General features: G+C 33.8%; 1 protein-coding gene across 11 annotated transcripts in view; it reads right to left on the bottom strand.

The window, feature by feature from the left end:
* Window positions 1-23,854, bottom strand: part of EML5 (EMAP like 5) — a 235,727-nt gene that overhangs the window by 63,927 nt on the left and 147,946 nt on the right. For 10 of the 11 annotated variants that reach the window (XR_008914938.1, XR_008914937.1, XR_008914939.1 and 7 more), the window contains 6 exons: window positions 19,853-20,005; window positions 18,877-19,008; window positions 16,324-16,412; window positions 14,652-14,828; window positions 12,604-12,805; window positions 11,385-11,511 (listed from right to left, as the gene is read on the bottom strand). Coding sequence is in view for 6 of the 11 variants with exons in the window: in XM_007472659.3 (XP_007472721.2) it covers window positions 11,385-11,511; window positions 12,604-12,805; window positions 14,652-14,828; window positions 16,324-16,412; window positions 18,877-19,008; window positions 19,853-20,005 (880 nt within the window). In the remaining 5 variants the exon portion in view is untranslated. Of the gene's footprint in view, window positions 1-8,177; window positions 8,208-11,384; window positions 11,512-12,603; window positions 12,806-14,651; window positions 14,829-16,323; window positions 16,413-18,876; window positions 19,009-19,852; window positions 20,006-23,854 lie in introns of those variants that run through there. The other variant, XM_016422970.2, reaches the window with a different exon arrangement.

Genomic DNA, 23,854 nt, shown 5'->3' with positions numbered 1-23,854 from the left:
TTGATATTTTGATTCTGATTTTGAATTTTTTCTTTCTCCCCCCAAAGTTTACTTTTTCTTCCATTTGTTTTTCTTTTATGTTTTTCTTCTTTCTTTTGATAATTGATTCCTATACCTCATAACTCTGAGATGCATTCCTAAGTAATCCCTGTGTTTTTCAACATCCTCTTCAGGAGGGAATGTATTATTATTCTAAATTGCAAATTTTAAATTCTTTTTGAGAGTAATTTTAGGTTAAGAAACATTCTACCTCTCCAAATCCAGAAAGTGAACTGTTTGGAGAAGGCACGATGAAGATGTCCACAAAATGCACCAGAAAATCTAGAGTGAACTTTGGGATATGGTGATTTGAACTGTGTGGGGTTGAATTCATTTGTTTTGTATGTATACTCTTATGCCTAAGGGGACTGTCCCCTAACTGGCTTTTTGTCAATGCACCTAGCAATCATGGGTTTTGTTCTCTTTTCCTCTTATCCTCAAATTATTGTAATTTCAAAGTTGGTATGGTTACAAGACCCACTGGAGAGACTAGTCTTCTGAGGGTCTCGGGGGGAGGGGGGATATATAATTGAAAATCTGTTACCCTAAAAAAGAACTATATATCCAGAGAGCCCAGTGACTTCCTGTCATTATGTACTTCCTGTAGACAGCTCCTTCTCTCTAATGTGGAATCAGTAGTGATGGTGGCAAGTGGGGATTTTGAAAACGGCTAACCAGTCATGGGCATATGGTTGTTATTTTGTGTCCTCTTTATTCCTTGATTTCTAATGATCATTTAATAAATTCCATAAATATATTTTTTATTATTGAGATTTTAATTTTTACAGCTGATACATACCATTTTGTTTTCTGCTTAATATTCTAGTGCAGCTCAGCTAGATGGCACAGTGGACAGAATACGGGGTTTGAAGTCAGGAAGATCTGAGTTAAATCCTCCCTCAAACACTTACCAGATATATGATTGTGGGTAAGTCACTTGTTTGCCTCAGTTTCTTCATCTATAATGTGGGCTGGAGAAGAAAATGGCAAACCACTCCAATAAATTTGCCAAGAAAACTCCCCAAATGGGTCATGAAGAGTTGGACACAAATGAAATTATTGAACAAATATGTCAACCTATAGTTGTTTGTCTAATATTCTAGTCCATAGCCTAGCCTCCATCTGCCCCAAAAGTAGTGGCTTCCTCCACTAAATATCATAGCTAAGGATTTTTGGAGGTTCAGTTCAGAGCATATGGGAAATGAAGGTTGGGAAACAGAGTGGGGCGGAGGCCAGGAACAAGAAGCAGGGAATAGAGTGAATGCCAGAAGTAAGGAAATGTTGATTTGATCTTGAAGTCTCTTCTGTGCTGCACTGCCAAGAAAATTTTTCTTATAGGTTCTCTCACTTTTCCTCTTTTTGTTTTTGTTGAATTTACTGAATTTTGTGGTGTTATTTTGATTGTGCAAGGGGCAGGGCTGAGAAAACAGCCTCTAAGGTAATTTTTCTATCACCCATCTTCCCCAGATTTCCTTCCCTCTAGATCTCCTGACACTGAATGGAGATCAGTGGATTATGGGGTGTCCATTTGATTGATTCTCTCTCTTCATATGACTGGCCCATTGTTTCTTAGTCCACATATTTCTCTGATAACATTCTTTTCACTAATACTACTGAACAAATTCTTCTTTCTAATATTTACAGTCAACTCATATCCACTATGTTTCTCTCCACTGTTCTATGGGTAATTTTCAATTTCAATTCTTTGGAAACTAAAAAGATGAGATTTTTTTTTTAGGCGGAAACTTGGAGTCATTAAAGGAACTCCACAATTCTTCAAAGGCAATATGGCCCAGTTTCTTCCTGTCAAAGAAAGATGTACTGATAGTCAATCCCTTCAGGTTTTTTATCTAGCTGCATATTAAACAAAAAGTCTGTTCATGATTGTGCATGTTATAAAAATTTATATTCTGCACTATTATTATAGGAAAGAGACATAATTCATTCTCTCCTCTGAGATGAGATCCCTACTCTTGCAAGGTGAGAGTCATAGAATCATTCTTAGTTTTCATCTGCTTGATTAATTCCCTCCATTTTTCATCATTGAATGCTATTGGAGAAACTTTCCTTAGTTGTGTCTCTCACTAAGTTTCTTCCAGAGGTGATTTTGCCCATAATCATTTTATTTTCTTATTAAAAAAGGTTTTCCCAACTACATGTAATAACAATTTTAAAAATACATTTTCTGAAGTTATAAGATCTAAATTGTCTCTTTCCTTCTCTCTCCTGGAGATAAGCAATTTGATCTGGGTTACACGTGTATTATCAAGCAAACATTTCCATTTTGTTCACTGCTGTAAGAATATTCATGTAAAACCAAAATCCTAAACTAAAAATAGAAATAAAATAAAGTGAAAAATAGTACACTTTGATCTGTATTCTATAACAGTTAAATTTAGTTCCCCTGCTAAAAGTATTATATTTTATGAGGTTTATTAAAGATTATTAGAATTAAGAAATGAAGAAAATACAAAATAAGAAAGCACGTGCCTAGGCACAATCACTTACTCTACATCTTGCCTGCTAGGTAGAGAGTCACGTGTGCTTAGAAACGGAAGTAGAGGGGGCCTAAGTAGGCGGAGAGTCAGTTTAAATACAAATTGTGTTCTCACACTCAGGTGAGGACTCAGGGTGATATTATAGGGAATTCTGGGAACTACCAAGGACTTCTGGGAATTGAAGTCTGGGGTTCAAATCTCCATTTTACAATTCTAACTTCAACAATTCTTTCTCTGGAGGTGGATAATATTCTTTATCATAAGACTTTTGGAATTATCCTGGACCCTTGTATTATTGAAAATAGCTAAGTTTTCACAGTGGATCATTACAATATTGCTGTTACCATGTACAATGTTCTCCTGGTTCTGTTTATTTCACTCTGCATCAGTTCATGTAGGTCTTTCCAGTTATTTTTTTCTGAAATCATCCTGTTCATCATTTCTAAAAGCACAATAGTTTTCCATAACTATCATATACCACAATTTGTTCAACTATTCCCCAATTGATGGGTATTCCCTCACTTTTCCCAACTTTTATCATTTTCCTTTAAAGACTGTCATATTGGTCAATTTGATAGATGTAGGGTGGTATCTCAGCATTGCTTTAATTTGTATTTCTCTAATCAAGAGTGATTTAGAACATTTTCCCATATGATTATTGATATCTTTGATTTTATTTGAAAACTGCTTATTCATATCTTGGAGCCACAAGTTAGCTGGGGACCATAATATTTTTTTATCTTCTTCTATAACTGTTTACATACAAGTTTATATTTAAAATCATTATTGGGTGGCCATACACCTTTTTAAATGGAAGCAGGACTGATAGTTTCAGAGGAGTCCTGCCACACCTAGGGTTTTTGACTTTACCAGTGTACATCATTAGTAGTTGGTTAGTAATTTTTTTGGAGGTAGTAGAGAAGAAGGTAGATCTGTTTTCCAGTTATTTCTCTCCTCAATGATGACTGCAGGCTCCAGGATAGAATCAGAGCTTGTGATTTGATGAGCACTACTATTTCCAAGGCTCTTGGGATCTGAGCTCTGGACTCTCTCCATGATAAGTGTCTTGACCTGCCTATCAAATGCTGCTTCCTGACCCCCTCTCTCATAGTGTCTTACTACTTCATCTATTCAATAGACTAAAAATAAGGTACTTCTACCATTTAATGAGACCATTGCAATTATCTCTCCATAGTTCTTATGAGGTTGAGAAATTATGCCAATGTTCTTTCAAGGCTAGAATTGGATGTCCTCTCCTCTTGGGTTTTGTGCATGAATTTGTGTTGTAGATAAATTAAGCTTATAATCAAAGGCTACCATTAGTGGTGCTTTGGGAATGGAGCTAAGAATCATGTCTGCTCTTATTTTTGGATCTCATCTATAAGGTTAAATGAATAAAAATGTTCACCCTGCAAATGACCCTCAATCTCAAATTACTCCTCTTATTGAAAAAGTATGTCTCATAGGAGTGCCAGCTAAGCAATCTATTCTCATCAGATGTAACAAATTAATCAAGAGGTGTCAAGGTGTTGATGCTGTAATAGTAGACTTATCGAGATCAGGTTAAGTTTTAAGGGAAGTTGAAGGTTGTCTTTAAGGTGCTAGCATGGGCACACTCTAGGAACTCTGGAGAGAGGATTCTGGAATGCATGGGGCAGAGGAGGAAGAGTTTTGAAGGTATAACAGGGCACTTCCTGTCCAAGCTGAGAGAGGAAGTGCTGCTTCTTTGAGCTTTCCTACCTCAAGCCTTTGGTGGACAAAGGGAAACCTTCAGACCATTTTACTGAGGTTCCTGTTTAGCTGCTGAACATCTTGGAGAAGAATTATTTATCCCTGCTGTATGTATCAACTTGCCTAGTGATTTTACCTTGAAATCTCAACCCCTTGGGCTCTGTGGATTTCCCTGAGGGTCCAGATCCATCTTGTGGATTCAGCCATCTTGACTCCACTTTTAGCACAGTTTGGAGACAACTTTGGGAGCAATAACTGAATCAGAGTCTGAGGATTATAGTCAGGTTGATAGATTTTTGGGGGGATGTTTAACCAGAAATGGGGAGCTGATAGGGAGCTTGAAGACCAGAAGCATTCATCTTGCAATGAACTCGGTTTTTGTGGGTGTGAGTTAAAAGAATTAGAGCTAGGAAAACCCTTTTTCCTAAGCCTCACTTCCTAACCTTCATCTACAATAAAATAAATACTGTTACTCTCTATATCAGCAGTTCTCAACCTCTCAATTTGTAGCAATGAGAATACATAATGCATATCAGGTATTTACATTATGAATCATAATTGTAGCAAAATTACAGTTTTGAAGTAACCACCAAAATAATTTTTTGGTTTGGGGTCACTGCAACATGAGGAGCTGTATTGTGGGGTCACGGCATTAGAAAGGTTGAGAACCACTGCTCTATATCATCTCTAGGGTTTTGTGTGCTACTGGCCCAGTGAGGGAAACCTGCTTTCCTCTCACAGATAAGGAGCTGAGATACCCAGAGACAATAAGTATCTAGAGAGCTCTCTAAGGTGGATTACACCACCTTGGTCTCTCAATTATGGACCTGTTTTTTTTTTTTTTCAACACTCTTCCATAGGAAAATATAATCCCAACCCCAAAGATTTATCTCTTTGTATTTAATCAAAGTATTCCCCTTAATTAGAATCATTTGCCATGTCTACCTTGTATAGAAGACAATACTCTTTAAAGTCTCAAATATTCACTAACCTATAGCTCAACAACCTGATAAGATATCCTTTACATGCCAATGTTTTATGTTTGTTACAGTTCTCATCATATCATCTTCAAAACTGTTCAAAACAATTTCATAGACCCTAGCCATACTGCTTATAATGCTAACTGTATAGTATAATCCCTCTACTAGGGTAAAAAATGCACAGAAATGACTGACTACAGTATAAGTTTGTGTAGCATTCCAGGTAAATTATCATCTTGAAAGTATTATTGATGTATTGATATTGTAACCTAAGTAATCATATTCCAAACACATGGACATGTTACTTATTGATTACTGTATTTCCAAATCTTTAGTCCAAAGGTCAAAAGAATTCCTAGGCAAGGCTTTAGCTGCCACAGGTTACTATTTATCTCCTTGTTAGACCACACTCCTTACTAAGTCACATGTTTGATTAACCTCCTCCTCTTTGATTATGTGATTGTCAGTTGAGCCTTCATTAAAACCTATGCCATGTCACATGTTCATTAGATACCTCCCACTCCACATTCCTAAATTGTCCAATAAAAGTTTGGGGATACATGCAGATTGCTCTCTCTCAATATCATCAGAGGACCATGTAAGATGGAGCCCATTTTTTATCTCTCTCTCTCTCTCCCCTTTATCCAGTTTCCCCTCATGAAAATATTAATGTGTAATTTGAATATGAGAAATGCAAGAGATGAAGAAATGAAAAGATTAATTCTACCCAGGTAAACACCAAGGAAGAATTTATAGGTCAAGATCTGAGCTCAGTACTGAAAAAAGAAAATTTCAATACATCAAGATGTATTGGAAAACCTTTTTTGTGTGAGATTTAAAATGGTTGATGTCTTAAACTGTAGTGAGTTAAAATGGTGGAAGATATAAGAGAGGGTGAGTAAATTTGGCCGCAGAAAATATGTTTCACTACAGTGTCTTGGTTTTAAATCAAATCCCAATTATTCAAATACCCAAGTCAACTGGGTTTTATAGAGATCTTTAATTAATAATATAATGAGGAATTAGAGAAAGAGTAGGAAAGGAATAATTATGAAGGGCCTTAAGCCAATATGGCCTAGACCTGAGTCTTAAGAGAGAGAATCAGTCAGTCAGTCTTTTTTTTTTTAAACCCTTACCTTCCGTCTTGGAGTCAATACTGGGTATTGGATCCAAGGCAGAAGAGTGGTAAGGGTTAGGCAATGGGGTTCAAGTGACTTGCCCAGGGTCACACAGCTAGGAAGTGGCTGAGGCCAGATTTGAACCTAGGACCTCCCGTCTCTAGGCCTGGTTCTCAATCCACTGAGCTACCCAGCTGCCCTCCAGTCAGTCAGTCTTTAATACTCACCACAAGGTCTGCCTAAACAAGGATTCTAGTGACACCAGGCCAGCTCCATCTCAGCTGACTTCACCAGAGAGAGATCCAGCAAGACCTCCTTAGAGATTGTCCTCCAAAAGCTTCCCTTCTCCAGAGCCTCTCTCAAGAGATTCTTCCCAAGCGATCCCATCAGAGATCCTCCAAAAGGATTTCTCCAAAAGGATATAACTCCTCAAGAGATTCTGCTTTTTCTTATATAGGGGTTTTTCTCCCATGTCACCTCCCCTAAGTCCCTACATCTACCAATCACTGTAGACACTTTCCAAAAGACTGCCCATCTAAATTCCTGCTAAGTCGACCAATCTCCTCAGTAAGTCTGAATCAGAAAAAATGCTGCTGTGTCAACCAAATCTCCTCAGTAAATCTGAACTAGAGAAAACACAGCTGAGTCAACTAATCTCATCAAGAGAAAACTTGCCTGACCCTTTTAGGTACCTAGCATCTCATTGTATCAATTCTAAAAACAGGCCTGGCTCAAAGAACTCCTTGCCCCACCATAAGCATGGATCCAAGTACTTTCATTGTTTAGCAAGGAGTTTTTCCCCCCTAAAGCAGTCTTAAGTACAGTTGGAGTAGAGGTCCTCCCATTTCTGATCCTGGCGAGTTCTCACATCAAAATGGGGAATGTTTCTCAGTAGGGAATTTGTTCCAATTAAGAATTCCCTGATGGGGAAATTTTTAACATTCACAAGTCTGAGAAATTTCAAGATTTACATTTGACACTATTGAGGGATGAGGGGAGGCTGAAATATATATGTGTTTATGTAGAAACTGCAGAAGCAAAAAGAAGACACAATAAAATCAGGAAATGCCTAACAATTTAATTTGACCAGAACATAGAATTTGTGAAGGGAATGTGAAATGAAGTGTGAAAGGTAGGTAGTAGCCAGATCTTGGAAGGCTTTGAACTTTCTAGGTGGTGTGGTGGGAAGAGTGATAAACTAAAGATCAAGAACACTTTAGTTCAAATTCTGCCTTACACACATAGCTGTGTGCTCTTTGGGTAAGTAAATTAGCCTCTCTTAGCCTTAGTTTCAACATCAATTAAATGGGGATAACACTAGGACCTACCTCCCAGTGTTGTTGGGAAAATCAAAAGTTAACATATATAAAGTTATTTGTAAATATAAGATACTATATAAATGCTAGCTATTATTATTATGGCATTTCATTTCATTGTTGGTCATTTTTGTTAAAATATTCTTCCTTACAATAAAGTAAGTCTTTCCCTATGTAATTTAAACTCTAGTTCCTTCTTCTGGAGCAAAACAAAATGAAGTCCAAAATGAATGTCTGCACTGTTGAAACCTTCATATATACAACATGTAAACATAACCTTAACCATAAGCATTTTTTTTCTTATTCAGGTATGTCAACCTTTATTTCTAGGCAGGTATGTAAAACTACATGCATTCAGTTGAATATTCTCTTAGATCAAGTCAGAACCTATGTGTTTGCAGTCAAAGGAAATTGCAATACACAAAACAAAAAGTAGACAATTTTCAAGAGAAACTATAAATATAAAAAAATAAAGATAATTTCTGAACAACACTTCCTATTAACACTTACCTGACTATTCCTTGCCTTCAGAAGCAGCAAAGGGGAAAAAAAGAAGAAAACTGAGCAACTATGAAATTCACCTGAACATAAGAGTAAGTAAACAAAAAAAACCCATATGATCATAGTTTATAATTTGTAGAAATCTAAAAACAATGAAAAGAGATAAATTTATATCTTTGGCAACTTTTGTGTCACTAAAAAAACAATGTCCCTAAAAACCTAAATTTAATTAACTGCTTCAAATGGATACAAATGATAAAAACAGATACATGTCGAAACTGTGAAGGCCTTTTAGTCTTCATTACAAAGAAAAGGTATGAAAAATTCATGAAAGCACAGCACATAAATGTGATAGCATTATATAAAAATAGTAACAGTTAACATTTATATAATGCCTACAATATGCCAAAGAATGTGCCAACTGCCTCATAATTAATCTCTCATTTGGTACTCACAACAACCTGGGACAGAGGTGCTATTTATTATCCCTGTTTTATAGATGAGGAAACTGAGGCAAATAGAAGTTAAATGACTTGCCCAAGGTCATATAGTGACTGAGGCTAATGTGAACTCAGGTCTTCTTAACTCTACAATCAGTGCTCTATCCACTGGGTCAAATAATTTCCTTTATTATGTCTATTGTTTGACAGTCAGCTGATCTAAATTTTCAAAAATTCATCAACTGGTTATCTTCTAGGTGGTGATTTTTTTTGGGCTACTTTTCAAAAGCCATTTGGATTTTTTGGCCTCAGGCACCAATCAATACTCATGCTGACAAAGACCAAAGGCTTTTTAAAGTATGTATATTACTTACTATAAGCTAAAATGGAAAAAAAAAACTAAGTAAAAAGTTCACTGATTTTCTTATTTACTTGCAGTTTAGATTTTTTCTTTTATGAAGTTCAATGAAGGCAAATTAAAATACTATATCTAATCTATAGTAGGATGAAGAATTCTTTACTGAGTGTTTTTCTAAAATTAAGGCAACAAAAATATTCATAGCTACAATCTGTGGTGGCAAAAATTAGAAAAATCCCCTTCACTTGGGGAATGGCTGAACAAATTGTGGTATCTGTTGGTGATAGAATACTATTGTGCTCAAAGTAATAATAAACTGGAGGAATTCCATGTGAACTGGAATGACCTCCAGGAACTAATGCAGAGTGAAAGGAGCAGAACCAGGAGAACATTCTACATGGAGACTGATAGACTATGGCCCAATCGAATGTAATGGACTTCTCTACTATCAGCAATGTTCCAGGACAATTCTGAGGGACTTATGAGAAAGAACATTCTCCATATCCAGAGAAAGAACTGTGGGAGTAGAAATACATAAGAAAAACAATTGCTTGATCACATGAGTTGATGGGGATATGATTGGGGATGTAAACTCTAAATGATCACCCTAGTGCAAATATCAATAATATGGAAATAGGTCTTGATCAATGACACATGTAAAACCCAGAGGAATTGCGTGTTTGCTATAGGAAGGGATTTGGGGAGGGCAGGGAAAGAACAAGAATCTTGTAGCCATGTAAAAATATTCTAAATTAATTAAATAAAAATTTCCAAAACTTAAAACAAAAAATAAAAATTTAAAAAATAAAATTAAGGCAACACAATCTTGTTTTATTCTTAGTCTCAATTTGTTTAATCAACTCAAATTCAGAACAAAAGTATTTGAAAATGTTAGGCAATACTTCAAGCTACCTCTTAGATAACTTACTGCTTTAAAAAAACCCTTACTTTCTGCTTAGAATGAATACTATGTATTAGTTCCTAGGCAGAAGAGTGGTAAGGACTAGGCAATGTAGTTAAATGACTTGCCCAAAATCTCACAGCTAAGAAGTACATAAAGTCATTTAAACACAGGATGGACCTCCCACCTCTAGGCCTGGCTCTCAATCTACTGAGTCACCTAGCTGTCTCAATACCATTCTTGCTAAAGAACATGTATTGTTCTTTACAACATGAAAAACTTAAAGGAGGCAGTGATTTTAAAAATTTCCTCCAATGTTATTTCACTAAATATTTCTGAATTATATGTAAAAATTCTTTAACATTCTTAAAAAATTTTTTTTGAGTTACAAATTCCCTCCTTCCTTCCATTCTCTCCCCTCTCCTTAAGGAGGCAAGCAATCTGATAGAGATTATGCATGTTAAATCATACAAAACATATTTCCATGTAACTCATGTTGAAAAAGAAAAGGACCAAAACAAAACAAAACCAAGGAAAAAAAGGTAAAAAATATCATGCTTTGATCTCTATTCTGACTTCATTAGTTCTTTCTTAGAAGGTGGATAGTATTTTTCAACACAAATTCTTGAGGATTGTCTTGGACCATAGTACTGATCAGAATAGCTAAGTCTAATTTATATTTGATCATCATACAATATTGCTTTTACTGTATATGATGTTCTCCTGGCTCTGCTTACTTCACTTTGCATCAGTTCATATTTAAGCCCTCTCAAGGTTTTCTGATAGCATTCTGCTTGTCATTTCTTGTAGCACAAAATTATTCCATCACAATCACATACCGCAATTTGTTCAGCCATTCCTCAATTGACGGGCATACTTTCAATTTCTAATTCTGTTACCATTTCCTTTTAAAAAAATTTCCTTGGGATACAGGTGGTATTGTTGAATCAAAATACAAGCAATTTTATAGCCTTTTTGGCATAATTCCAAATTATTTTCCAGAATGGTTGGATCATTTTACCACTCCCAAGAGTTTACTGGCATTCCAATTTTCACATTGGGGATGGGTGAGTTTGGCAAAATTAAGAATATCAGTGTTTCATGTGGAAAATTATGCTCTGAATAAAAGGAATTTTTGAAACCTAATCCTACCTCTGCTCACACTTTTCCTAATAAAGGAGAATTTAATTGAATTTTTATTAATTTTTAATTCCTAAAGAAATACACATTCATCTATAATTACAAACAGGATTAACTTAATATTAACTATATCACTTTATTATATATCAATGTCACAAGTGCTTTTAAATTAGATATCTAAAATTCAAATACTGTCACCATCAAAAAAGTAAATATTGACTAAACAAAAATATACCCAGAACTGTGTTCTATACTCTATAAAGAAGACTTTCATAGCTAACTTTTGAAAATATCATTTTCATTAAATGACAAAAAAACTCAAGTTCTGAAATTTTTTTTTCTGCACAAGATTCTTAAATTACCTTTCATCCACTGTAGGTTCTTTTTGTTGTAAATGAGGTTTGATTCCAAACATTGGCCGGATATTTGTTGATAAGGCTCTTATGGTGTAAGTAATCTCATTCTCCCTTGTAACATCACTATCATATCCTACCATCAAAAATATGACAATTATTATTGTCTCAGAAATAAAAGTTTGAGGTGACTGCTATTGTGGTTTTATAATTTTGGTATAAAAAGGCCACACTTAGAAAACAAAAACAAAACATATTAAACCAGCTTATCATTTGAAATTTCCCTGATTGGCAGAGACTTTTGAGAACTATTTCAGGATAAGTTGAAAAGTATTATCTTGAATTCTACACAAAAAGGAAAGTAAAGCAACATTTCAGTGATTATGCCTGGAAGGTCGTGCAGCTCTTGATAGCTTTCTCTCTGAAGTCAGAAAGACTGGCTTCCAACATACGTGCTGTGTGACCCTGAGCCAGTCATTTAGCCTTGCCTTTGCCTGGCAACTCCTAAGTCACAGAAGAGTTGTTGATCATAACAGTTGAGAGGATTTCTACTCTGGATATGATAGATTTATGTCACATAAAATATATTTCTTGTTTAAATAATGAATTTGCTGAATAAAAATAATTTTTGAATAAAAATTGTTTTCAACAATTAAAATTCTTTTAAAATCTTGAAGAAAAAGAACCAAAGGGCTTGAGAACCAAAAAATATGATTTAGCATGTGCTATACATGTCACATAGAAAGATATGATGACTACATCTATACACTAAATACAAATTAATTCATTACCTTAGGTGAAAGTAACTTACTAAAAGCTCAAAATACATTTGTAAGGTATAAAGCTCAAAATACTTATCAAATTATTATTAGGCAGAGAAACAAATAATTTTGCTTATCTTGAGTTAATTTAAATGCCCTTAAATGTTAGATGAATTTTCTAATTCATCAATATATGCTAGGCTACAAATTTATTTCTGTAACTCCAAGTTACAGAAAATTCAATTTTAGCATTTTAAAAATGTTCAATAGTGCTAAAAAGAAAAACTATTACTCCAGTAGTTTTATTTGATATTTTATTAGTCATTAAATTTTTTATTTCATAAATTATAAAACTGCTTTTGGAAATAAATTGATCATTACTAATTCAGCTATAAAATTTTAAATAATTTATATACTGCTAAAATTTATGTTTTCTTTAAAATTAGCTTCATTTTAAAATTATCTACCTCCATCTTCCTCAGATTCTATATCAGATTCCTCACTATCACATGGCCTTTTTTCACGATAACCTTCCAATTCATATGTCCAAATCATAAGAGATGTATCTTGACCTCCTACTGTGACCAATAAGCTGTCATCATAAGTCCAGCGAACATTTGTAACATGTGTACTATGAGCAACATACTTCTTAAATTTTCCAAATTTTCCCTGAAAACATGATAAAAAAGAAGCAAGTTTAATTTTAAAAGTATACATACATTTTAAATACAAGATTAAAAAGTTAATCATGAATATTCAGTAGTTTAAGTAATTCTTATTTCATTATACTTTAAAATAAATGATCAAGATCACAGAGAGGAAATTTAATTTACAAAGTAAAATCTAGAAAGGGATTCCTGTTATTACAATGGCTTTTGTTTATTTCTATATAATTTCTTTGGAAATACTTCATGAATACATGTGTTATGTTTTCTTCTTAAATATTATAATAAAACGCAGGTTTGTAAATTAATAAAAATGCAGTTATATAATTTTCTTCTACTTTAATACAAAATTCTGCAAAGCTTAGAATACTATAAAATGGTTCTGCTTCATGTTTAAAATAATTAATGATATACTAAATTAACTAAATATAGTGATGTTTGAATGAAATACTATGATCTTCCTATTAAGAACAAAAAACTGAGCAAGGAAAGATTTGCACAGAATTAGTATTCCCTTGAGCAATGAAGTGAGAAAGGAGAGTATATTTTGCCACACATCCATATACCTATCATATTATTTCAACCTTTACTAATGATATTTCTGACAAAATTTGCTCTTTTAACATGTTTTCTTTTTTTTAAGAAATATGTTCACAATTTTAAAAAGTTTTTCCCCCCATGGTTAGTACATGATTCATGTTGTCTTCCTTTCCTCTTCCCTTCCCCCTCCTGGAGTTGACAAGCAATCCCACTGGGTTATACATGTATTTTCACTCAAAATCTATTTCCATATTATTCATTTTTGTAAGGGTAATCTTTTAAAACCAAAACCCCAAATCATATACCCATATAAACAAGTGATGAATCATGTTTTCTTCTGCATTTCTACTCCAACAGTTGTTTCTCTTGATGTGAATAGCGTTCTTTTCTCATAAGTCTCTCAGAATCACTGCATTGCTATTAATAGCAAAGCCTATTGCATTTGATCGTCCCAGAATGTTTCAGTTAACTGTGTATAATGTTCGCCTGGTTCTGCTTATTTTATTCTGCATTGGTTCATGTTGGTCTTCCTGGTTCTTGAAATCATCTGGTTCACCATTCTTTTTAGCACAATAGTATTTCATCACAATGATATACCACAATTTGTTCAGCCATTCTTCAATCGAGGGACATCCCCTCACTTTCCAAGTTTTTGCCACCACAAAAAGTGCTGCTATGAATATTTTTGTACAAGCAGGTCCATCCCCATTTTTTTCTCTCTTTGGGATAAACCCAGCAGTGCTATGGCTGGATCAAAGGGCAGACAGTCTTTAGGCCAAATTGCCCTCCAGAATGGTTGGATCAATTCACAACTCCACCAGCAATGCATTAATGTCCCAATTTTATCACATCCCCTCCAAAATTTATTATTTTTGTTTACTGTCATATTGGCCAATTGTATAAGGAGGTACCCCATAGTTATTCTGATTTACACATTTTCTTTAATAATAAATGTACTGCTATATGGAATTTAAGGTGTGTAATCATGCAATGACTCTTCTAGATGTGAACAATTAATGGAACCAAGATGAGAAAACTATTCTATGCCTTTTGTATTACTGATAAATCTCATATAAAATTCATACAACTCCAAAATTATCTCATTATTAAAAATAAAAATGCTATAACAGTGCTTATTAATTCAACCTATTTATAATATCATTCAGTGGAACTCGATTTTGAACTATTTTTACTAATAATTCAATTTTGCACAACATATATTAGAAGTATATATATTTCTCTAAAATGCTATGAAATGGATTAGCTAAGCTAGTTCTCTATTATCAATTAAAAAGAAGAAAAATACATACTTTAGCTGGATATCTAAATAACTTCACAAATCCAAAATCATCACCAGTGGCTAGGACCATGTTGTCACTTGTAAGACATGAGGCAGTTACATCTGTGACTTCTCCAATTACTGGCCAAATTCCCTCACAAGAAGAACCAAGCACACTTGTCCATGATGCCCAACCAATTTTTTCTACCTATAAAAATAAACTATTTTAGGTTTTGCATATCAATGACTAATAGGAAAACTTACGGATATCTCCAAATATTATAATATACTATGAATTGAATTAAGTGTATCATCTGAAAAATAATTTATCATCATAAAATATAGGATCTACCATAGAAGGGACATGGAGAGATTAAGTATACTATCTCTAACTTTACTTACAATGTCATTAAAAAAATTTTTTTAAACCCTTACCTTCTGTCTTAGAATCAATACTTTGTATTGGTTCCAAGGCAGAAGAGCAGTAAGGGGTAGGCAATGGGGGTCAGGTGACTTGCTTAGGATCACACAGCTAGAAAGTATATACAACCAAATTTGAACTCAGAATCTCAGGTTCTCAATCCACTGAGACATCCAGCTGTCCCCTGTCACTCTTAATAGAGACTTGATAAGAGAACTGAATCTGGAGTCAGGAGAGATTGGGTTCAAATTTAGATCTTATTAGCCTATGACCAGGGACAAATCACTTAACTAAAGACTGAATTCCCTTCATTAGCAAAATAGTAAGAATTGTTTGGTAACAACCCAGAACACACAACTTTAGTAACTATGGAATATATCCTTGCACTAAAGTGTCAGTACACCTTCATTATCTTGTTAAAGGGGTTCTTTGTTTTATGTAAATAAAACAACTGTTTTATATATTGACAAGGCTGTTGAACATAAAATAGGGAATGCATTTAGCAATCATAACAATGTATTATTAATTAATACTAATTTAATAAAACTAAATTTTTAGATACTTCAGCTAAGAAATTAACCTTTATAGATGACCTAATTTCTTCTATTTACTGTGGAAGAAGCAAAACAGAATTTAACTTGAAGCCAGTTAAGATCTGGGCTCAAGTTTTGTCTGTGACATGAAATGGCTATATAACTCTTCCTAGGCAAGCCACTTAACTCTCAGGCCTATACCTACAGGCAAATCTCTAAAACTATACGCTGACAGAGAATTTCCTCTTCACACCACTGAAATCCCTATCAAGCAAATGATCCTTAATTTTTATGACTAGAATTATGAAATTGTTTTTAGTCACTTATAAAATACCTCTTCATAAACAGGAAGAGAGACATTAAATTCCTTTTTAAATCTTCTTTTTTTGATACTTAATTAGTTTAACTCTTCCCCAAAGATCCTATGTCCTATTTACTTCTCATTTCTTTTGTTCTATTTCTATGGCAATTCACAATCTGCTAAAACAATTGTGGGTAGGTAGAAACTAAACATGTTTTCTGTTTTGTAAAATAGCTAGATATTTTAAAAACCTTTGCCCATTCTCTTTGCTTACCCATATACCTAATTCAACCTCACAATAAGAATGAATATCTCAAATAATCCCACAATTACTAACAAATGGAAAACACATTTCATGTATAATTAGGGTAGGAAGGATAGAAAATATGTATCAGATTTTTAAATATCATTCACATAGAAATCTCTCATCAATAATTTCTTTTCCTACCTCTAGACTAGGAATAATCTGTTTTTTCCCTCGTGGAGCTTCAAAGAATAATTGTTCTTTAGCACCAGTATTGACCTGTAAAAGCTTTCCTTTAAAAAGCATAAGCACAAATAGAATATATAAGGTCACATTGTTTCTATCTATACATGATAAAACATTAAATTTAGAGGTCTATAAAACATTTTCTTCTGCTCTAAAAATTTACTAATTTATTTATTTAAAATATTTTTCCATGGTTCCATGAGTCATGACTTCCCCCCTTCTCTCCCCTCCCCTCCCAGAGCTGACAAGCAATTCCACTGGGTTATACATGTATCATTCAAAACATATTTCTGTATTATTAATATTTGAAATAGAGTGATCTTTTAAAGCCAACATCCTCAATCATGTACTCATTGAAAAATTTACTAATTTAGATAATTTTAAATTCAATTCAATTTAATTAGAATTTATTAAGCACTTATTATATGCCAAACACTGTGCTAGGAGATACAAAGGCAAAATGAAAGCGGTTTCTGCCCTTGAGAAGGTTAAATTTACTTAAGGAAGACAATATATACACCTAGGTCCTGAGTAGTGTGAATCAATTCCTAAAAGTGGTCCTATGTTGAATTTGCATATATTTAAATTTACTTTTGAGGTTAAATTATGTAAAATACAGTCATCAGTACCAGCCTAATGCAAATGTATAGTGCAATTCAAATGCAACTACTTCAGGCAATTCATTATTCACATTAATCAGGAACTAGTTGTATACAGATAAATATAAAATAAATACAAATTAATTTTAAAAAGAAATGCATTAACAACAGGTAAAGGGCAGAAAGTAAAGTGAGAAATGAAGTGTGAAGGATGGTGAAGAGTAAGCAGGCTAACTGGGCTAGAATGCAGAATGTTAAGAGAAGGGATGTGAATTAAATCAAGAAAAATATAAATCAAAGTTACAGGAACAAAGGCTTTCCATGTCAAACAATTTGTATTTTATCCTAGTGATAGTACGGAGCTACTGAAAATTCTTGAGCAGAGGAGCAACAGGCAGGCCTGAAGAAATAATAAGTTTATCTCAGAAAACTTCAACATACAACCCGAAAACATTTAGAAAAATGATTAATAATAGACTACTTCAAGTTCTTCCAAAAAATGGATAACAAATAGCTAGAATGATTGTAATGACTAATTTAGAGAATAGTCATTTAGGCCTGATTTATGCAATTAGAAAAACAAACAAAAAAAGAAATCTAAGGGCACAAAATTCATGTTATTTTAAAATGTGTATTTTACTATATGAAATTTCAGAATTTAGAGGGATTATATTTTTAAGGTAGAAAAAAGTAGGTAAATGGCTCCTTATGGATGTTAAATTCAGGGTTGTAACAAAAATGTACTATCGTTTTAAAAATGTACATTATAAATTGTACTACCTTTGTAAAAAATGAAAATACTTTAGCACAATATTTAACAGCTTTATAAATGAAAATAAAATATTTCCAGGGATCATTGTAATTTGGATAATATTAGAACAAATTTCATAAAGTTGTGGATAATATCTTATGATACAATGGCTGTCTAGTCATTTTGTTATGGGGTTTAGATGTGTACCTCTGGGGTTCGGGAAGGATACCTTTTGCAAGAATGCAAGACTCCAAAACTTAGCTTAAAAACAAAAAGAGAAATTTATTAATTTAGAAGGTAATGTTGAGAATGGCCATGAGGATAGCAAGGTGGAACAGCAAGATGGGGAGCAGTTCCTGGGAGGACAGTATGAATGGAAAGGCTGTTCCCCCCAATGACATCGGTTCTGGGGATTTTATACTTTTTACAACAGAGTATTAGTCACCCAGGCATTAGGTGGGGTGATCATCCTGGGGTCTACCTGGGGACATAAAGATTCCTTAGTTTTAAGGAACAAACAGATGTCTGATAGGATCGAGGTGTAGTTTGAAGGTGCATCTTTCTGTCCATCTTAAATCTAGAGGACAATCAAAGGAAGATAAGTCATCTCAGGACCCTAGGGGGGTCATTGGGTGTTTTTAGGCTCAGGATCACGAGGATGGAAGGGAGCAAGGAAGTTTCCCTGATAATATTTCGCCTGAGTTTCTGGGGTACAGTGTCCATGTCAGTTTTTCAGTCCTATCCCATTCTTTGTAACTGTATTTTGGGTTTTTTTGGCAAAGATACTGGACTGGTTTGTCATTTCCTCCTCCTCTCCTCCTCTTCCTTCTCCTCTTTCTCCTCCTCATTTGACAGATGAGAAAACTGAGGCAAAGACAATTAAGTGATTTGCAAAAAGTCACAAAGCTACTAAGAGTCTGAGGCCAAATTTGAACTCAGGAAGATGAATTCCTGACTCCAGGTCCAGCACTCTATCCACTGCATTATCTAGCTGCCCTGTTATAGTACAAACACATACAATGACATATAGATATTTTAAATAAGAATAATAATGCTTATTACTAAAATGGCTGCAGTTGAGGAATGTAATTGGTTTTTACTTTCCTAAGGCAACAAATTAAATACAACTTTGGGTGAAATTATTGTTACTCAAATTCTTACCTCTTAAATCCCAGTCAATATGTGTTATGTAACTGGTAGCACCTTTGCAGATTCCTACTCGCTTACTACTCATTACATTATAGATATCTACAAAGCTGTCATAGGACGCCACAGCTAGATATTTTCCAGAACCTACAATACATGAATAAGAATACTGCTGTGCAAGTTTTTTCTACCATAAAATAAAGCTTACTTATTGCTTTTACATATAATTAACACTTTAAAAATTCACTGAAACCTTTCAGAAGTATAATCATAAAAATGGAATAGAAAAAATTCTGAGAATAATTTCAGAAACATTTGATAAAAAAAACTCATTGAGGAGTAGTTATGCTATAATAATTCTGTGCAGGGAAATTTTTATGTATTTTACGTATAGTGGAAAATAAAGAAAAACATATATATTCCAAAACTTTTTTTTAGTTTGGAAAAAAACAGAATAATAAAATTTTTTAAAACCCTTACCTGAAGTCATGAAATCAATACTGTGTACTGATTGGTTGTTCCAAGACAGAAGAGTGGTAAGGGTTATGAATGGGGGTTAAGTGCCCAGGGTCACACAGTTGGGAAGTGTCTGAGGCCGAATTTGAACTCAGGACCTCCCGTCTCTAGGACTGGCTCTCAATGTACTGAGCTACCCAGCTGCCCCAGACTAAGTTATGTAAAGTTTTATCTTGGTTATTTTTAGTGTTTACTTCATTATAGTGTGCTCCCTTATAATAGTATTCTATATTACAATAGTACACCCCATAATACTATGAATCTTTATAAATATATATGTACATATGGCACTAATTCATAAGATTTATAAAATAAATCCATCTAATTAAAAAAGCAATAAATAAATTGTTTGTTGAGAAACTTTAAAGAGTAAAACATTCTTTTTCATGTAAACTTTATATTATTTTAACATAGTTGGCTACCAAATTCAAGTATCTGTCCAATTAAATTATATATTTCCTCAAATGAAACCTACCAGGTGAAAAGCGAATATCTGAAATAACATCTTTTCTATGGTGAAAGGAGACAAGATCCTCTAAGGTGTCTGCATTCACCATTAAAAAACTTCCATCGTTGAGACCTACAGCTAAAGCTTTCCCATCAGGAGAAAAACAACAACACCTTCCTCCTAAAAAAGGAGAAAAAGAATTAGTTATTTCAAGAAATTTCTTTCTAATCTAATAGATCCTCAAAACAGTTCTAATTTCAAAGAGAATGCAAAAATTCCTTATTCAAAACATTATTGAAATTTGGGGCTTATATAACACATTTAATTTAATTTACACACTTTATAATATATAGTTAATATTTCTAGTTCTTAAGGGAATGTAAAGATGAATTAAAACAGAGGAGAGTATATAAATACTAGAGAGGTAGAAACAAAGTCCTGTGAGAGGCTGAAGGAATGTGGGATCTCTTCTAGCTGGGAAGATTAGAGACAATTTATTATATAAGAAGTGACATTCAAGTTGGGCTTTGGAGATAAGCAAGATACAATTTGATAGAAATGTGAGGGAAAGGCATCCTGAGTGTAGAGGTAAACAGAGGAGCAGCCCTGCAAATATATGAAGACAAGTCATTTCTTTCTTACTCTCAAATCTTTACTAAAATATAAACCTCAATCTTTTTTGATTTCTAATTCTTTCAGGTTCCTGAATGCCAGTCTCTATGCATAATCTAGGTTATCAATACCCTCTGTAAATATAGAAAATGTGAGATATGTCAGGAGAATACGGAAAAGTCCATTTTGGTGGTTCTGACAGATACTTAATAGGGAATCATGTGAGATCAGATAATAAAAGTAGATCAGAGCCTGACATTGTGGAGGTCTTCAAATGGCAAGATTAGTACCCATGTATCTGACAAAATCTAATATTCATGTGGACAATGTAGAAAGATATGGAGAAAATCCACATCCAGGTTACTTTTTAAGGATGTTTGATATAACCTTTGATGGAATGACTAGACCTAAAGTGTAAATTTGTGTATCCATGTGAATACAGGAGGTCATTGTAGTAGGGCACTGTATAGCTCTTTTCTATTCAATATTTTTATCAGTGACTTGGATGAAGGCATAGCTAATATGTATGTTAATCAAATTCAATCAATAGGCATTTTATATGAGTAGGCACTGTGTTAGGCACTTAGGGTAGGAATTTCAGTAAAAAAGATCTCAGCTGGGCTGAATTTTACTTTGATGGATATGTGATGTCATTGATTGTTATTTCTTCTAATGCTATAGACTGCAAATTATTAATACTATCTGTGTGTGTGACTCTTGTCAGACACTCTCCATAAACCTCTCTTAGGGATTCTCCCAACTTGTATGAGGGTATTTTAGTTTTCTTGATATTGCATGAATATCAGTGGGGCACAGATGTCCATCAGTTATCTACTACTCTTTTCACATGACTGACCCATAATCTTTTCTACTCAAATATCTTCTGGTGATGTTTTTTTTTATGTCACTCCCTTTGAAAAAACTTTTTGGAAGTTTGTTATGTTACAGTCTATGCACAAACTTTATAAGGTTTTCCACTGCCCTTTAGAAGATGCTCAACTTTAATTCGTTGGAAACTTTGTTATTCCATGTCTTGCAGTCTTAATATATCAATAGAAGAATATTATTAACCCACTGGCCTTTGTTTGAGGAAGAAACCCAAGGCTCACAGCTATAGTGTGGAGATGAACAGAAGTCTATATTCTGCTCTGGCAAGTTCCATCAAGGCAGATAGGCTTAAATTATAGGCCCCCTAATACACTATGTGAATTGTCTGTAGACGAGCTCAGCTAAATATGGAGGAGCTCATTATCAGTAGGTCAGCTACTAACAGCCTACAAACAAAATGCAAAGCATCTCTCAGTTTTATACCTAGACTTTGTTCCACTTCTGCATTAAAGTGAAAAGATCGTAGAAGTGGTGACAGAGGGTGCTGAGAATGATACATTTTTAGACAATATTTTATAAAAATTAACTTAGTTGGTATAATGAATGCAAATCATTGTCAAATGACCAGTGAGTTGATATTTTGAATTGAGTCACACATGTGCTGACATTGGTGTAAAACAAAAGATAATGGAAATTATTGTTAAATAGAAGGCTGATTCACAGATTCTTTTTGGAGAAGCAAAGAATGGATTTGGCAGATTTTATCATGTGTCAAAAAGCAAGAGAAAATTTCATAGAATAATGGCCATTGTTCTTTTATATGTTCATAAGTATACAGAGAAATATCACTAAGAAGATAAATTAATCTTATGCACCAATATTCTGATAAATATCAAGATCTGGTTAAGATCATCCAAGTTAAATCAGTACAAGCTTTGATATTCAGTGGCTTCAATGAAAACAAAGTGAGCTTCATGAGAAGAGTGTAAAATATGTTAGAAAACATGGCTAAATCAAGGAATGAAAGTGTAAAAATGGAGACTTGAATCCAGGACTTCAATCCCCAGAAGTCCTTGCTCTGCTTCCCCAGAATGCCTTGTAATATCACTGAATTCTCACCTGGGCTGAGATCAAGATGGGGTATTTAACCTGATTGGAAAGGGTTTTGGCTTCTCTTCTTGTCTCCACTGGCAAGTAGACGTGTCTCATGATGTGAGTGAAATTGAATTGGGCCTCTTGGCCCACCTGGAACGTGTCTTTCTTACTTGTATTTTCTTAAGTTCTCAACCTTTAATAAACCTCATAAAAATATAATACTCCTTGCAGAGAGAAACTAATTTCTACCTGCCTCAGTCTCCCCCAATTTTTAATCTTTACAAAAGGGACCAGCAGACTGCACAGAAATTTTTTATCTATATATCATGAAAAGTTATTAAAAAAGAATGTTGGAAGCTCTATATAGCATAGATTAATCTCATGAAATGAAACTATTAGTTATGAAAATAATTTCTGAATAAACAGTATATAGTCAGATTATTGATTTGTTAGTGCAGAGACCAAATTCAACACCAAGTTAGAATAAAGACAAGAAAACTTTTGATATGATTAAAATAGTTCCCATATGAATTATTCAAACAAGCTACTGATGCCAAAAATGGGAAATGATGAATATTCATCAATACAAAATATTATTTCATACAGGAGTTTAACTCATTTGAAGCAATTGATGAAAAAGTAATACTATGCAGGGAAAATGGAAAGGAAGGCTAGTTAATAAGAAAGAGACTAGAAAATGCAAATGGTAGCCAATTAGAAACTAGGGCTAAAGGATAAAAGTGAAAAGATAATCAAGTTTTCCAGTATTGATGAACAGAAGAAAAGTAGTATGATTAAAATAAATAAGCCAGAACATCAGAAAAGCATGTTTTTTTGGAAAAAGATGATAATTTTAGTTTTTGAAAATAAGAGTTTGTAGTACTCAAAAAATAACTATGTGTAAATGTCTCAGAAATGATTAAAATGAAAGTCAATAGTAGATGATTATTAAGACTAGGTACCAAAAGATGGCAGCTAAAGCAAGTGAAGTGGATAGATCATCAAGAAAGAAGACAGAGGAAGAAGAAACCTAAGGTCAAGACCTTTAAGGAACCTGAATATATTCACAGGGGGTGGGAAGAAGAACAGGAAATACTACAGAAAAATATGGCAGAGGAGTAGGAACCAGGGAATGCAGTATCATGAAAACTAAGAGAAGAAAGTATTAAGAATAATATGGAACAAGAGTTTCTAATATTACTGAGAAATTGAGGAAAGGATTGGATTTGGCATTAAATCACTACGGACAATAAGATTTTTAAAAAGCAAGGTATTGGGAAGGGAAAAAAAGGAAATAAGCATTTATATAGAGCATACTATGTACCAGCAATTGTGTTTAGTACTTTATGAACATCTCACTTGATAATTCACAAGAATCCTGAAAAATAAATGATGTTACTCACTACATTTCAAAGTTGAGGAAACTGAGTTAAACAGTACTTAAGTGTCTTGTGGATCGGAACTAAGATCTTCTCAATTCTAGGCTCAGTGCTC

The sequence above is a fragment of the Monodelphis domestica genome, chromosome 1, assembly GCF_027887165.1.
Source record: "Monodelphis domestica isolate mMonDom1 chromosome 1, mMonDom1.pri, whole genome shotgun sequence".
NCBI classification, from domain to species: domain Eukaryota; kingdom Metazoa; phylum Chordata; class Mammalia; order Didelphimorphia; family Didelphidae; genus Monodelphis; species Monodelphis domestica.
The sequence above is the reverse complement of the archived record's forward strand: the minus strand, read 5'-3'. Positions and strand labels throughout refer to the sequence as shown.